The sequence below is a fragment of the Mycena indigotica genome (assembly GCF_014461135.1).
Source record: "Mycena indigotica strain 171206Taipei chromosome Unknown Mind.scaff0018, whole genome shotgun sequence".
Taxonomy (NCBI): Eukaryota; Fungi; Basidiomycota; class Agaricomycetes; order Agaricales; family Mycenaceae; genus Mycena; species Mycena indigotica.
The window spans coordinates 705,260-722,570 of NW_023503017.1; the positions used below are offsets into that span (position 1 = coordinate 705,260).

General features: G+C 49.3%; 1 protein-coding gene across 1 annotated transcript; it reads right to left on the reverse strand.

Moving 5' to 3' along the window:
- Nucleotides 1-14,111: 14,111 nt before the first annotated feature.
- Nucleotides 14,112-15,302, reverse strand: MIND_01412200 (uncharacterized protein; the record flags this gene model as incomplete). Its single annotated transcript, XM_037370516.1, has 3 exons — nt 14,112-14,383; nt 14,435-15,238; nt 15,296-15,302. 3 exons carry the CDS (start codon nt 15,300-15,302, stop codon nt 14,112-14,114), a joined length of 1,083 nt encoding a protein of 360 aa, XP_037213108.1.
- Between the last annotated feature and the right edge of the window lie 2,009 nt (nt 15,303-17,311).

A 17,311-nucleotide genomic window follows, 5' to 3' on the forward strand; every position in this document is an offset into this window, starting at 1 on the left:
GCGAAGGTGTTATATTTGCAGCATAGGTCTTATGTCTCAGAATTATTAGCTTTATAGCAGTTTTATTGTATTGTTTATTGCAGCATAGGGCTTTTAAGCTCATCTCTTCATCTTAGAATGCGCGGCTCAGCGGGCCGTTCATTCTAATATGAAGAGATATGTGGAATTGGTAGGTGGACCGGATCGCCACTGGTGTTGCTGAAGCCAAGGCCACGCTCACTAAGGCCAAAGAGGAGTACAAGCGCTACTACGACCGGAGACGCACTCCGTCTCCGGAGTTTAAGGTTGGCGACTGTGTTTGGCTGGATGCCTCTGACATCAGGACGACTCGCCCCTCGGAAAAGTTCTCCCATCGCCGCCTCGGACCGTTCAAGATAGTCGCGGAGATCAGCAAAGGTGCCTACAAGCTCGACCTCCCTCCGCGCTACTTGAAGCTCCACCCGGTCTTCCCCGTCGTCAAGCTCGAGCTCGCCCAGGCACCTCAGGCTACCACCCCCCTAAACCTCTTAGGGTTAAATACCCCCCCCTGACTTCTAACCTAAGAGGTTCCCCTGCATGGGTTTAACCCACAGGCTATGGCTGTTCCCATCACCATGGGTGTTTCCACCCCCTGTCACATTATACTAGCTGTTTAGTGCCCGTGGTTCACCCATCCTGGGCAAATAGTATTAAATTCATTTTAAGCTGTATACTCATGGGAGAATTATAAAAAAATTATGTGAATGCTCAGACTAGTCTAGAGTAATATATTATGGTAATTAGGGGACGGGGAAAGGACTTTGAATAGCATGTGGGGTATGGTATGCAGGGGTATTGGGAGTCATTCTCTGCTATGTAATGGAGGGCAAGAAGAAGCACTAAAGGTAGGTTCATACTATTACATATTTTCTTTTGGAAAAGAATAGTAAAAAGAAGAATAGAACCAATTCGGTCAACAAAGCATTGAAAGGCTGGCAGCTAGTCCGCCTACTGGTCGACCACATCAAATAATAATAATAATAAAGTTTGCAGGCCCTTGTTGCGCACAGTCAGTGCCCTTATATCACGCTATGCAGCCCACAAGGTATCCTATAAAGGTCCAGACACTACTGACTATACCGGGTGCAGATGCCGAGCATCGACACATATGCCACGCCATGCCGACGGCATATTCAACCTGGACAATACCCAAGGCTTGATTGAGTACACCCAAACACCTCTTTTGAACCCCCTGTGGTGTACCCAATCATGCCTGATGGGACAGGTGTGGGTGTATCCACCCATCAATGTGGGCACACCCCGGAACACCCACCTAAAGCAAAGGGCATCACCCATATCTGATGGGATCACCCAGACGGTTTCTGGCCAGCGCCCATGGGTGATCCCATTATCAGGCATATGGTCATGCCCACACCTGCCTAAAAAGGCAAGGTAGCACCCACCACAGGTGGCTACACCCAGCATGCTTCCCGACAGGGTATGTGGAACACCCACCCCACTGTGGGTCCTCCCCGCCTTCCCACGGAACCCGCCAGGTACACCCACGTGCTTATTAGTCAGGATGGGCATGCCCATGTGCCTCCCAATAGATACTGAAGCTGGTAGTTTTAGTGCCTATGTGATGTGATTATATACTGTAACATAGAGGTATACATATGACAGAATATCCAAAATGGAAATTATTGCCATATGAGGATACACTCATCACACAATGTCACAGATCGTGATGTGTCACAAAACTAATGTTGTATACTGACAACTTCCATTCAGTGATCTATAGTGGTAGCTGAATAGTAATGCCAGTACTAGCCTTTTACTAGCAGATCTATAACTGATGAGCTTCTATATTCATAACTACTTAATGGAAATATATGATTTAAGTACTGTTAGGAAGATTCTCAAGAGTATTTTCAATAGTCCATGGCTCCTGATCACCATCATATGATATGACCACTGTAATTACTGTTTAGTCATATAAAAGGGAATATCTGGTACTCCAACATTATAAGGTAGATGACCTATATTTCCAGAGACTCCAAAGTAAGACTTTAGTGTGTCCACTTACAGTCCCAAGTGAATTTAACACTGAGAAGGCAAGGCATTCACTCATCAGTAGTATTTGATCTCCATCAACTCTGAAAGATAACCATGGATATTTAGTTAGCCTGGGTGGATAAGGCTGGGAGGGAGCTCATTTCAAGGGTATATCATCCTAATCTACCTCACTCATCATGTACCATCACATTAATCTATTGACTGCCAAGTATCACTGAATTTAGAGTTGAGGAGCATTTTGCTGATGTCTTGGGCCCCCATGCATTGAATCTCATGATCCAAGTTGATATAGTTCCACATAATGGTCTACTATAATCCTACCCATAGGCAACCATGTAGCAAGTGTTAGAGTCAGTCAATTCCTAGAGACTCTTGGTGTTATATAACTCAGGATGCCAGAGGGGCAGGGGCACCACTTTCTCAGATGTGGACCATACTCTTACTGGTCTATATACTTTGATTTCTCAGATTCAAAAAGACCATGGCATGGTGAACTCATCATCTTTGCAATAAATAACACTGATAATAGTACTGTGAAAGATCTAGAATAGCTATAAGGTTGATTCAAGTGCGAGATAGGTTTATTTGAAGGTCTATACTATCTTATGTCCAAGTCTTGTATCATACTTGAAATTAATTTCTAACCAGTTGTAATAGCGAAGACACTCTTTTCTGCTCTATGGGTACCTACCCCCTCTTCAGCTACCTTCTATAACGCATGCCAGAACCACAACTAATTACAGTACAGGGTCCTAGTAGATATCCAGATACCCCCATACATGCATCTCAATGTCCAGTACTCAGTCTATATACCCCACTATTCATGTAAACCAGTTTCATACCTAACTGGTCTTTGAATGTCCATCCAAATTCATCCTCCATCAGCATTTAGAGATCAATCAAAGGATGGGGGGATCTGCATATACCTTATTGACTGAACTTGACATATTTTGATCCATAATCACCTACCACATCATGGCTGTATTGTCAATATCATGTGTAACAGTAGTCATATGTATAATGGAAAAGAACAAGCAATTACATAAATAAAGGATCATGGGGAGCATACCACCTTTTAGGTGGACCCCTCTGTATGCTTCCTACTTTCATCTCATCAGTAATCCTGTACCTCTAAGTAGTGATGGCTAAGTCCGGTTCGGTCCGGTTCTTGGCCCCTTTTAGCCAAACCCTGGACTGCCAGTCAATAACTGACTTAGAGGTGAGTTATTGGGAGATTGAATAACAGGATATTTGCCATATATACAGGTGTGTAGGGTGTCTAAAAATATGTGTGTCTTTCAGAGCCATAATGGATGTCCAACTGACTGTAACACAACTTAAATCATGGTTATCCATGCATTCCTCACCCAGATGTCAGGGCCTCATTGTGCTGGATAAAATTCAAAACAGAAAAACCCACAGAAACATGATATAACAGTATATTTCAAAGGTATGAGACTATGGTCATATAGGACCATATCAAGACAATATGACTACCTGCCTACTAATGTAACAATCATCTGAATCCATGGAGAACTAGCAGAGATATAGCTAGATTAATAAGTCTGATGCACAATTATTGGATAGTATGGATATACTGATAAGATCATATTGACAGGGATATTGACCCTACCAGTCAGGTGTCCTTAGTAGAACTTTAAGCCACGCTAGTTGTTGAGATATCATTTTATCAGTGATAGATCAGCTAGTGATTGGCTAGTGTGGACACAGCTAATCAAATGCCACTATAGGTTACTTAATGAAAGTTGTTTATATAGACAACTTTGGTGTTGTGACATTCTGTAATGATTGCATTCTCAAATCACGGAAATTTCCTGTCTTGGAAACGTATCATGTGTATCATATTATATTACAGTATATAACCACATGATACAGTCACTGAAACTACCTGCTCTAGTGTCTATTGATGAAAGTTTCTTTTTGAGACACTGTGTAACATGTCACATAGTATGACTCCGGGAGACTTGGCCTAGATAACCTATAGGCTATGTCATATTATTCACCTTTATTCACCCCTATATACTAGACTTAGCAAAAATTTGGCCTTAGACTTCACCCACAGTGGGGTGGGTGTTCCACATACCCTGTCGGGAAGCATGCTGGGTGTAGCCACCTGTGGTGGGTGCTACCTTGCCTTTTTAGGCAGGTGTGGGCATGACCATATGCCTGATGATGGGATCACCCATGGGCGCTGGCCAGAAACCGTCCGGGTGATCCCATCAGATATGGGTGATGCCCTCCACCGGGTGGGCGTTCCAGGGTGTGCCCACATTAATGGGTGGATACACCCACACCTGTCCTGTAAGGCATGATTGGGTACACCATGGCGGGTTCAAAGGAGGTGTTTGGGTATACCCAATCAAGCCTTGGGTGTTGCCTAGGTTGAACATGCCATCAGCATCATGCAGCATATGTGTCGATGCTCGGCATCTGCACCCAGTGTAGTCAGTAGTGTCTGGACCTTTATAGCATAACTTGTTGCCTTCCACCTCTAGACTAGTTACTTTCTAGACTCAGACTTGTTCTCCATCCCCCTTTTATTATTCTTTTGGATAAATATATAAGATAATATCATGTATAGAAGCCCTGCAAGCCAACCCACATACCTGTAGTTCTTTTCCTTGCCCTAGACTATAATAGAGCAGAGAATACCTTTCTATCTACTTATGCTAGTCACTCTATAGCCATCTGGACCCCCCCCTCTAGCCCAGAGCCCTAAACCCCCCTACATACCATACCCCTCCCCCCCACACCAAGCAAAGTCTTTTCCCGTCACCTAATGACCATAATATATTACCTTAGACTAGTCAGAGCATATGTATAATTTTCATATATTTTTCCGATGAGTATATAGCTCAAAATGAATTGAATACCATTTGCTCAGGATGGGTGAACCACGGGCACTAAACAGCTAGTGTGATGTGACAGGAGGTGGAAACACCCATGGTGATGGGAACAGCCATAGCCTGTGGGTTAAACCCATGCAGGGGAACCTCTTAGGTTAGAAGTCAGGGGGGGGTATTTAACCCTAAGAGGTTTAGGGGGGCGGTAGCCTGAGGTGGCCCAGGACGACCCCTTCGACGGATGCCCCGGCTACGACCAGCCCCCTCCGGACCTCGAGGAAGGGATAATTTGAAGGGATAATATCAAACTCCCTATGCTGAAATAAAGGTTCTAATAAAACTGCAATAAAATTGCAATATTTTCAGGAAACCTCAACTAAGGTGTTTGGTGCGACATTGTGACAGAGTAACATCAGAGTCACATCAGAATAGCCCAAAAAGGCAATTTCGTAGATTTTAACTCTAAGACACTAACACTTACAACAGGATCATCTCACATCAGAGTTCCATCAGAATCACCAAAAAAGGCAATTTCTTCAACCAATCCAAAAAATATGTACTACACCTCTTTGTCATGCTCATCGCCATCTATCCCCACCATGTGTAAGCTATATAGGATCTCAGATATATATTCGTCATGGGCATCATCACCTTCATCTTCAAGCTGCTCCACATCATCATCGTCGTGTTGTGCTGGCATGGCCACCCCTTCAACAGTCCCTCTATGTGCACCAACATCAATGAAATCAACTTCGGTCAACATCCCATCTGCAGGGGACTGCAAAGGGCTTCCCAGCTCCAGCGATCCACAAAAGCCTTCTCGCCGAGCCAAAGCCTCGAATCGCCGACGATGCGTGTCATCAAACCGATGTCGGCGCAATGTGTATTCAGCCAATTGTGCAGCAACCAGATTGTCCTCGTAAATTTGCTCCGGTGACTTGCCCACAGGACTCCGAAGCTTGTTCTCCTTCTCCTGCAAAAAAGCCATATCATTCTCCATCCACGTGAGGAGTCGCCATATCTCCATGTTTGCCCGCAAAATCTCCTCCCGCGCCCGCTGAATCTTGAAGTACCGATGCATCAGTTCACGATAAACAGGCCGGGCCCACCGCTTGTTCTGAATATTGCTCGTATTATCCCGCAAAAGGTCGAAGTCGGTTAAGAATGATGTTGTTGCAATGTCGGTCCACGAAACTTGAGGTTTTGGGGGGTCTTGAAGAGGCGCCAGCTCGTTGTAGTGCTCAATGGCTCCGCGAATCGTCCGCGACCTGACTTGAAGCGCCTTGGCTAGATGCGTACGCATTTTGTAGGCTGTCAACATCAGCAATGCTCATATTACCGAGGTCGAAAAGAACCTACCCAGGCCCGATTGATTCATCTTCGTTAACTCCAGCAAACGCTGCACCACCAGAAGCTCTAAGCGATCGAGCGCTTGATTGTGCTGAAGGCTTCTCATTTCCTTCTCTCCTGCCCGATATTGGACATCGTCCGGCTTCCAGCGCTCCTCGCTGTTAAAGCTCGGTGGAACCTACTGTGTGCTTTGGATCACGACGATCCAAGCACTGGACTTCATCGAGACCTTCCAGCGCTGCCGACGGATGCAGTCCTTTCCACGAGCATTCATTCTTCGACCAATTCTTCTTCTACCAACGTTACCACGAAGCGACGGGCACTGGGCGCAGGCGATTTCCCTCCAGGAGCATTTTTTGTGCTGCCCATGTCGCAATTCGCAAGATTCAAAAAAATATTCGCTTCAAGCTTCGCTTTATGGTCTTCCACGCCCTCCTCACGCACACCCTCCTCGCGACTGCCTTCCATGGTGTCTGCTGCTGGACATCAATGCCGGCGTTTCGCGGGCTCCACTGCAGCTGCTTGAGATAGCGACTCATTGACGACAAACACTTCTACCTCACATGATTCAGAAACTTCTTCTACAACACCATCCCCCCCATCTTCGACTTTCCCTCAATCTCCAGTTCCAAAGAATAGCCCGCGCGAGACGATCTTCGCATATAACTCAAGAACCGGCAACGTCTATCGCGACCAGTATGTCTTACTCTTAATCTTCACTGCCTTAGGTCCCTAATACATCCCCTAGTGCAACGGCATTAAACGAACTCGAGGACGGAAGGATTGAGCTCCACAATCGGAAGACGCTTCAAGAGCGCATGTATAGTCGCGGCATTGGCACAAATGCGGTGTAGCGTTGTTTAGCACCTTATCGTAATCCCTTCACGTCTGACAAACAACAAGAGTGAGACCATTCGAATGAGCACAATTCCAAGATGAAACAGCGAAGTTCCGCTTGCCCACAGACCCTGATGACGTTGTACGTCTGCGATCGCCGCTCGTCTTTCTTTCCGCTCACTTATTCCCAGCAATTCCTCTTCCTCAAGCAACACTTACGCTGCTCAAGTCGGTCGCTAATCACTCTAGTGAGCTCAGCGTTTCCTTGCGTTGCTCAAATACTGAAGCTACACAGATTCTAATATGTCATTTACCGACCAGCCTGATGTACCGCTCGATGATGACGAGGACCCAGCATGGGTTGATGAGAATGCCTCTCCATTGGCTCGTGTGCTGAGCACGCATGCTAGCCGGAACCCTCATCGTCCCCTCATACCGTCGCGTGCCTATCGGCGGGTCCACAAAGGAGCGAATTATCGGGCTACTCAGCGTGCACGTCGCGAAGTCAAGGTCAAGAAAGGGAAGGATCTTGCAGACGCGATACACAAGGCGCTAGAACCAGTACGCGAGGCCATTCCCCAAATAGCGAAGGACCACGGCGTGCCAATCGACAAAGTCATTCGTCGTATCACCAATCATGCCTCTGGACAAATCAAGAAACCACGCAAAGTCAGCGTCCACAATGCGCGCATCAAGTGTGTTATGGCGAGGCTCAACGCAGGTCTGTCTTATCTCCCTCATTGTCGATCCAAGCAGCATACTCATTCGTTCATTCTAGATCGTCCCAGCGGCGATAAATACAAATTGAAAGAAGTCCACGCCATGGTCGCGAAGGACCCCTCGCTCATGGACGACATCACAGCTGAGGAGCTAGAGGAAGCTATCCAAGCTATCCAGGCCAAGCGGGACTCACAAGAAGGAGGAGTACGGGCGGACAACCTTTCAGCAAACGCAGATGGCGTCAACACAATCAAATTTATCACGGAGCATGTATGTCCTATTGCTTGGACTCTGTCTACTGCTCATGCTCGTTAGATGACATCCCTCAAACAGCGCACCGGGATTCTCGGAGCGGCTTTCTTCACCTGTGGTCATTTGAATGACACGACGACCCCATCGGTCGTGGACGCTGGGGCCCTCGACTTCTTCCTGGAGATCTTTCACAAAGACCCATCACAACTGTCGGCGCTGTTAGAGCTCTGGGCTGTGGGAAAGCGCAACGGTTTGTCATTATTCTTTCTGCTTCCTCCGACTTACATCATATGGATACAGGGACTATCGCTGCTCCAAGCGTTCCGCAGATGAGGATCGATGCGGCCACAATGATCCAAACACAATTGGGTATGTTGTCGCATATTGCATCGGCGCCTTTGACCGCTAATATGCTACTAGAGGAAATTGTCGGCAAGAAAGTGCGAATGAATTTCGACAATTATGTGGAGAGGATCGTTGCTGCTCACAACGTGGCACTAATCTGGCCAGACAATGCCCCCTTCCGACGCATGTCTCTGCAAAACAACGCTGACACTCGGACAATCTATCGCGCGTTGAAGGAAAAAACATGCAAATGGGAACGGTTAACAGATGCCGGGGTGGAGAAAGAGTTGAAACGATTGAAGAAGCTGCAAAGGAAAGGCGAGATGCCGGCACCAAAGCGTCGAAAGATCCGAGCCGACAAGGGTGTTGCTCGCAAATCGACGTCAACTTGGAAGCGCAAACACGATGAGCAAGACGACGATGAAGAACAAGATTCGGATCCGGACTCGATGGGCGAAGACGATTCAGATAGCAACGAACCAGACATGTCAGCTATCGAGTGCAAACGCAAAATGCTGACTGCTCTTTCGCGAGCGGCGGTCGCACGTCGATCAGCAAAAAAAACACCACTCCCTAAGAAGTCAAAGAACAGACAATCACAGCGCACCGGCGGGAAGCGCAAACGGGATGACGAGGATGACGGCGGTCGTGCAGGGCGGAAGAAGACGCGCATCAACCACGACAAGGAGAATGATGTTCGGGTCGACGATGGTGGGAAGGCCCTGAAGCGTTTGAAGCGTCAGATGGGGAATGAGACCACCAGCAGTGAAGCTGGTTCATCATCCCGCCCCAAACCTCGCCCAGCTTTTGGTAAGGCACGTGCCAACGCTGAAGTGTCTCAGGGTTTTGTCAAGGGCAAGAAGGGTATGGGGCCGCCAGGACAACGTGAGTAGTGATGGGTGTAGTTCTTCTTGTCTTTCCTTTATCCATCTTTGGCGTACTTTGTTCCTAGATACAGTATTACAATCCTTTCCTAATATGTCTTTGGAGTATGGTATCTCAAGTAATTTGGTGATTTCTGTAGGGGAATTTCAAAAAGTTGTGTCCTCTTGCAAAATAAATAAATAATTGCCTTTTTTGGTGATTCTGATGGAACTCTGATGTGAGATGATCCTGTTGTAAGTGTTAGTGTCTTAGAGTTAAAATCTACGAAATTGCCTTTTTGGGCTATTCTGATGTGACTCTGATGTTACTCTGTCACAATGTCGCACCAAACACCTTAGTTGAGGTTTCCTGAAAATATTGCAATTTTATTGCAGTTTTATTAGAACCTTTATTGCAGCATAGGGAGTTTGATATTATCTCTTCAAATTAGAATGGACACCTCACCCGGGTGTCCATTCTAATTTGAAGGGATAATTTGAAGGGATAATTGGGATTAACAGGTGGGACGGAGTCCCGGAGTGGGAAGTAGAGGAACTCTTGGACACAAGGGTGAGGTATAAACGGCTGAACTACTTCGTCAGATGGAAGGGCTACGACGCATCGCACGACCAGTGGGTCCGCTTTGACCGCGTCTTCGCCCCGGACAAAATTGCGGAGTTCTATCGTAAGTACCCTGGCAAGCCACGACACATCGCCTCCGCGACCTTCGACTCGATTCCGTTCCGGTCTATGCGTCGAGACGCCGCATTCAAAGGGGGGGGTGATGTCAGGGGAACCTCCCTTTCGGCCCGGAGACGCGCCCGATTCCGGTCCGATTCCGGTTCCGACTCCGGTCCGGCCCTCCATCTCGCCCGCACAATCACCAATCCGTCAACGCCCTCCCAACGGTCGCCCTGGGACCTCGCCTGCGACGCCGCCCAAGCCTTCTGTGCCCGACAGCGGCAGCTACGGACGAGCAGTATATAGTCAGCTACCTAGCAGGCGGACCCTCAGAGTTTCTTCTCTTTGGATCCTCCCCTGCTAGGTCAGCTTCATTTGTATTCGCTTACCAATGTTCACGCTTTGGATCCTCCCCTGCTAGGACCTTGATCTCAGGCCTCCGGGGTTGCCCTTACAGGGAACTTAAGTTTGTATGTACAACTTAAGTAGGTATCTGGTTAGACCAGTAGAACTTAAGATAAGTTAGTTTTATTTCACATCCAGTTTGATCCGAGTGATCCTCGGCCCGTATATTTTGGTGTTAGGCGCCCTGGTTTTGTATTTTATTGTGTTTCTGTGCTGATTGTAGAGTGTGTTGTGTTGGAGTTTGTTTGTGTGTGTGCAGTTTTTCTTGCGTTTCACCTTCCTAGCCCCTATCCTACCTCCATGATAAGCATCTTGAACAGATCCGCACATAGCGGATTAGTTCACCCTTAACCCAGGCTCGTTTTGAGTCTAGGGAATGACATGAATTCCAAGGTATGTACAAGTACGCATTCAGGGCTTTCTGGTAAACGTCGGTGATTATGCGGAATTGTGGATTGAATGCTGGAACACGAGGATCCAGCTCCATCAGAACCGCAACGTCCAGAAATGGCAACTTGAATCTTGACACTGACCACTCCATTTTCATATTTGGGTGTAGTGCTGTCCAATTATGATTATGAATACGAAATTTTCATAATTTATTCATATTCATAATATATTCTCTCTGCTGGAGCATATTATAATTGTATTCATATTCATAATCATAATTGGGCTCAGAATATGAATATATTATGAATATATTCAATTATATTCAAGCTTCACAAGTCTGCACATAGTGCATATAATCCACCTTATCTCATGGTTTATTGAACCACTCCTTGGTTATGGTTGTTTCTGTGGCCAATTTTGCAGTCATTGAGGCATGCATATCTGTCATCCTATGCTTGATGCTGGAGTCTGGAGACCAGGTGCCCTACAGAGATGCTCTTTGCAGCCATAACCAGGATTGGTAACATAGCCTGGATATTCTACAACAAGATATTAAGCTGAACAAAACTCTAGCCTAGGTCAAGTATGATACCTTCACCAGCGAAGAGTATCATCAAAGTCCAGGGTAGCAATATAAAGGTCAACTTCAGCCTTCTGTCAGGGCTGGATATGGATATTGTCCGGCCTGATTTACTGCCAAAAGCCATTGATATGGTAAAGACTGAGTTTGAAGATGTTGCTACTGCTGCTAGTAGCCTGCTACAGAGCTAGTACCTCTGGCTGAAGGGCTTGCTGGTGTATTTGAATATAATTAATTATGGCCAAGGTATAATATATTATATTCATAATATATTCATATTCATAATCACTCATATTCAATGGGTCTGAATATGCAAAGGGCATAATATAATCATATTTATTGGAATATATTCAAAATATATTCTAGCATAATATAATTGTGGACAGCACTATTTGGGTGGAGGTTGCCAAAGCGCTGCTGATATCGGCGTACATCCCGTTCGGTGCCATGAATGATTGCAAATGAATCATCAATAAAACGGCGGTAGAACAGAATTATGTTGCCAAGTTCAAGCAGTGCGCGTGACTCGTACGGCGCAAGGAATAAGTTTGCGTATGTTGGTGCGCAAGCTGTACCCATTGCTGTACCAACAGTTTGTCGGTATGTGTTTCCCGCAAAAGTGACATAATTGTACTGCAAAACCATACGGAGCAAGAGGACTACCAGCTCTCTGCGAGATTTCACTTGTACATTGGCAGCGTCCTTGAGCCCATTGAATTCCATGGGATCAGTCTGGAGTAAGGCGGCGATCTGTCTGATGCCATCCTCTGTCGGAATGTTTGGATACATTGCTGTGACGTCTCCAGAGACGAGCCATATGTCATGGCCTCTTGGGAGTTTAACATTGAGGATGTCCCGACAGAAAGTCTTTGAGTCGGGTAAAATCCATGGAAACTGGTCCAGGAGGGGCTTAATCTGGTAGTCCACCCAAGCTGATGCATTTTCTAGAAGTGTATCAAACATGGGGACAATTGGCCGGCCAGATATCGGGGTTTTGTGGATTTTGGGAATGACTTTAAGGGTAGGAACTTTAGTCCTACCTTCTTCGACCGGGGCTTGCAGCCAGATCCATTGTTGTTCGGTAACGAACAGTCTCGCACGTGAGACTATGCTCTTCAGCGCCTTTCGGAGCAAATAATGGTCTGGTTCTGCAAGCTCATATGAGTCATTCTCCAGCAGCTTCAGTCCTGCTTGGTGATACCATTCTTAGGGATGAGCACGGGTCCGGCTGACCCGCGCGGGTTGGCGGGTTTGACCCGTACGGGTACGGGTACGGGTCAGCTTGCACTTGACCCGTGCCTATTAAGTCTAGCTGGTTTATGCTTGATTTCCGCCGCCCTGCTGGTCTGCACTTCATCAAGATGTCCCTGGTTCAACTCTGCCTCCTCTCCTTTTTTTCCCCGACATATTTGTGTCGCCCTTCACCTTCTAACCCGGCGGGTGATCCGGACCCGGACCCGCGGGTCACAGGTCAGTGGCTGTGCAGGTCCGGGTCCGAGTCAGCCTCCGGTCACCCGCGGGTTGACCCGTGCTCATCCCTACTCGAGAGCGAAGTCGATTGCTTCTGATGTAACCAGGCAGAGGCCTAGGTTTTTATCAGCCGAAACAGCCATGACGCTGTGGTCAGACAATAGTCTGAGAAGGGTATCCAAGTCTACTTGCCGGATATCTGGTCGAATGTAGACGGACTGTCGCGAAAGTACTTCGATCTCAAGTTGGTCCCGCATTTGTGATAGTGCGTTCTCAATTTTATCAATTAATGGCGGCCCTTCGGCGTCAGGCACAGGGATATGGAATTTGGGGACATATTTGGCTTGACCCTTCTCAATATCCTGTATACCAAAGTACGATGAGAACGAGTTGTTCGAGTATATACGAGAATAGTAGGACTGGGACTCGCACAGTAGGACTCAGTCCTACTTTGATGGGTCCCAGTCCTACTTCTGCGGCCCCGGAATGGGACTCGCTTCCCGCATATCAACCCCAGTTGATGGATCGACAACCATCGCATCAACAGGGTTGCGGCGCCGGCCGCGGCGGACCCACCCTGCCGGGGGCTTCCGCTCGCCGCGGGGCCCGCTGCGCGGAGCGTGGGATCCTATTTCACCTTGGTTCATCCTCTTTGCTTGGTAAGCATGGAGGTTTGTAACAGGGTGGCGGCGCCGGCCGCGACGGCCGGGGTTTTCCACCCCGGACCCCGACCAGGGCTTCGCCCCGGACCCCACGCTGCCGCGGGCTGCCGCTCGCCGCGGAGGCACGCTGCGCGTAGCATTGCCGATCTTTTTTTGATTGATATCTGATTTCCGTTGCTCTCCAAGAGCTCGGCTAAGTTATCTCGGCGCCGCGAGAGTGGGATTGGGCCATCAAAGTGGGACTGAGTCCTACTTGGTGAGTACCACTCCTACTATTCTCGTTACTGCTCGAGTTGTTCTGTTCTTGTGTCTTGGCAACTCTAAGGCGAAGACGGCGGCAGAAATCATCAACGCTGGCGAGCGCTGATTTGCTTTGTGTTGGCTTAGGTCGTGGCACAAACTTGGGGTTCAGTGCAAGGATCTTTGCTTGCTCAGTGGAGAGTTGGATGTCCGTTAAGTTATGGAAAGCACAATTTATTAAACGTGTATCAAAATATAATGGAGTCATTCTACTGAGGATAAATTTCTTTTGGTCGTCCGGGCAGGCGTCGAAGAACGGCTGGGGGTATGTGTCAGGTCTATGGTGGTGAAACCGTTGACCGTGAGGGCTTACCCATGACAGGACATCCGCCGGAGCGGCCACCGGTGCTGCTGTACTCAGCGCGTAGTGGTCTTCTGTCTCCCCTGGGTCTGGCGCTTGGCCTTGCCTGCTTTGGGGGTCTTCTTGCTGTCCGCGACGGCGCCGTTTCCGTTTTTTGCCGGTGGCTTCCCGCCGCCCGAGCCCGAGCCGCGTTGGCTTTTGTGGGGGGCTGGCTGTGGTTTCCCGTTCGGTCTGGGCGTCGTCGATGATGACGTCGCCGCCGGTGGGGCCGTAGCTGGCGTGTGGGAAGCCGCGAGGGACTTGACTTGCTTTTCGAGTTCCACCAGTCCTAAAGTTGCGGTGTGAGTAACTCGGGCGCGGGGGGAAGGTACTAGTGTACGTTCGTCTACTTGTTCCTTGATAAGCTCCCCGACAGGCTTTGCAGCCTCCTCGGTTTCGGCCTTCGCCCGCGCGGTCGCGACTGCGGTCGCTTTTGCGTCCTTCCGGGCGGTGTCCTCGCGCAGCTTCTCCGCGAAATCGTATCCATGATTGCTCATGGTCTCGTAGATCGCGGCGCGGAGGCGTGAGATGGCGGCATTCCATTTCTGGATTTCTCCGCCGCCTGGCGCGCTTTCGATGATGCCTTGGGCGTATGCCTGCAGGCATACCTCGAAGGCATCAGCGCGCTGGGCGACGTTGACGCCGTCCCGGTACACCGCGACTTGGGCGGTGTACTTGGCGCGCACATAAGCGATGGCGCTTTTGTGGACGATGGCGAGGTCGGCCTCGGCCTTGGCCCGGGCGGCCGCGACGATCTCGTTGAGCTCAACGTTGACGGCGTCGCGGAAGACCTGGACGTTGGGGATCTTGAGCGCGTCAGAGATGACGCGCGGGGTCCCGTCGCCGGCGGCCTGTTGCTCGAACAGCGTAAGGCGCTGTTCGGCACGGTGGAGAGTGTCCAGCGCCCGGTCGTATTCCGCGAGGAACGACTGGTAGTGGGCGCGGCACTGCTCCAGGACGCGTGGAGGTGGGATGGGGATCCGGGCAGTCTGCAGGGACTGGACCGCGGCATTCCAGTCCTCCAGGTCCGAGGACGCGACAGCGTGAGCTGTCGTTCCGCGTTTAGCGGCCGGCGGGCCTCCGGTGGTGCCGCCGTCGTCCGTATCCTCTCGTTGGCGCTTGAGAGGGCGAGCACCTCCGGCAGCTGGTGCCCCTCTTACAATGCACAAGATATGGGTTATAACCCAAAGGTCCAATGCACAAGACATGGGTTATAGCCCAGGGGAATTTAGAGAAATAATTCCTTGGTTTCATTTTATTCTTTTTTGAGCTGTTTGGTATGATATTAGTGATGGGATTGATGGTCCAAACTAAATGTAACCTTTGTTGAACCAGTTTTGCAAGAGATCAATTGTTTTGATGATCACATGATGCTGCATCACTCCTTCTCTAGTTATTATTAATCTCTATTCCCTCCTCTCCTAGGAGCCCAATATTACATCACGAGTCATCGGCCTGAAGAAAAGGTGATTTACAATAACATATACAATGTCACAGTAGTCACATTATGCTTTTATAGTATATTTTGGTATATAACCCATGTCTTGCACATTGGACCGTTGGGTTATAACCCACAACTTGTGCATTGGACCAGCTGCAACAGGTGCCTCCGGTGTGCGCATCGACATCCATGGCGACGGCGTCAGGCATGGTGTGGGAGCGAGCGGTGGTGAAGGGGGTGCGTTTTGGGGCCGGTGCAGTGCGGGGCAGCAGCGGCGGGGGGCGGGTGGGGTTGAAGGGAGGGAGGCGAGATGGGGGAGGTAAGTGGAAGCTCAGCTTGGCTTGGCTTGACTTTTTTGCTGGACGAAGTCGGCAGAAGGGAGCTCGGGGCTCGTATAAACAAGGTAAGACCGGCGAGAGAGAGAGAGAGCGAGCGATCCTGGGTGTGCTAGGGGAGTATTCGAGGAGACGGGGGCACACTACGTCGGGGGGCGCGCGACGTTTCGTCGAAAGACTCATCAGGTGGCGTATTTCCCTTTATGTTACACGGTCGATGTCTGATCTCCTGATGGGAGCGCAGATCACACCGATGGGCCATGCGGAATCCAGTGCTCGTGGCAACGGACTCGACGCAACGCCCAGCCGCTCTGTTTTTCACAATACTGGTGGGTATGTTGGTTGTAGCCCTAGCATCTGGCTACACAAACCCTGTAGTCATCATGAGTGGTGTTTTTAACTGCCCTCAACCAAGTCCAAATTAATTAATCCCGGACGGATTGTTAAAATATTAATTTGATCTCAAAGTCGAGGTTGCCGGAACCTGGGGGGGCTCGACGGCGCAGTCACTTTCAGCCACAATTAACAGAGGACGTTAGCTTAAATTTATTTGCATATATTTTTCACAATCCGAAGGGACACACCGCAGTAAGGCGCGGCCCCTTATTCCTCTCATAATCTGCTCTATTTTAACCTTTGGCGGGGCCTCCGGGCCCCTAATAATAAAATCTCCTGTTTTTACCCACCACACGACGAACGAGCACAAGACGATTGGTTGATTGCAAAAAAAATACAAAAAAACACGAACAAAAAGGAAACAAGATATAGTCCGAACCACAACGGGGAAGTCCTACGGGAGGGGGCCGACTTGACAAGGCGCGCGAACGACGACAGCAAACGAAAGGACGGGGATACCCGAACGCCGAGACCCGAGTAGACGGGGAACTCTGGCCGATGTCGCCGAAAGACGACCAACGATCCGCCTAAGCCTAATCCAGGTCCATCATGTCGAAGCTCAGGCCGTCCCGACGGCACACATCCGCATACACCTCTCGTTCAGCGGCCCGACGCTCTAAACCCTCTGGCGTTTCCCAGAATCCCGACCTCTCGCCCTCAGACCGGTGGATAGCCAGGAGAATGGCGCCCAGATAGCGGCACACGTCGGCAACGTCCCGCGATGCTGTCAGGGACTCCAGCGAGTTCACCAACCGGAGGTCTGCGTCTAGAGAACGCATCGACGACAACTCCGCGAGGGCACGGGTCCGAGCATCCGGAAAATCCCCGTCGGCCGAATGAACCGCCAATTGTTGCAACAGCAGCACGCCCAACGGCGACAAGCGTTGATCGGCGGGCACCGACAGATCCCCATGCAACCGGCGAGACTTGGCGATAGCCCGATCCAAGTCCCACTCTCTCCCGAACCACAGGGAGACTCGAGGGAATGATAACACCTGGAAACCCATAGTGGGATAAGAAGGGGGGCGGGTCTTACCCGCAGGAG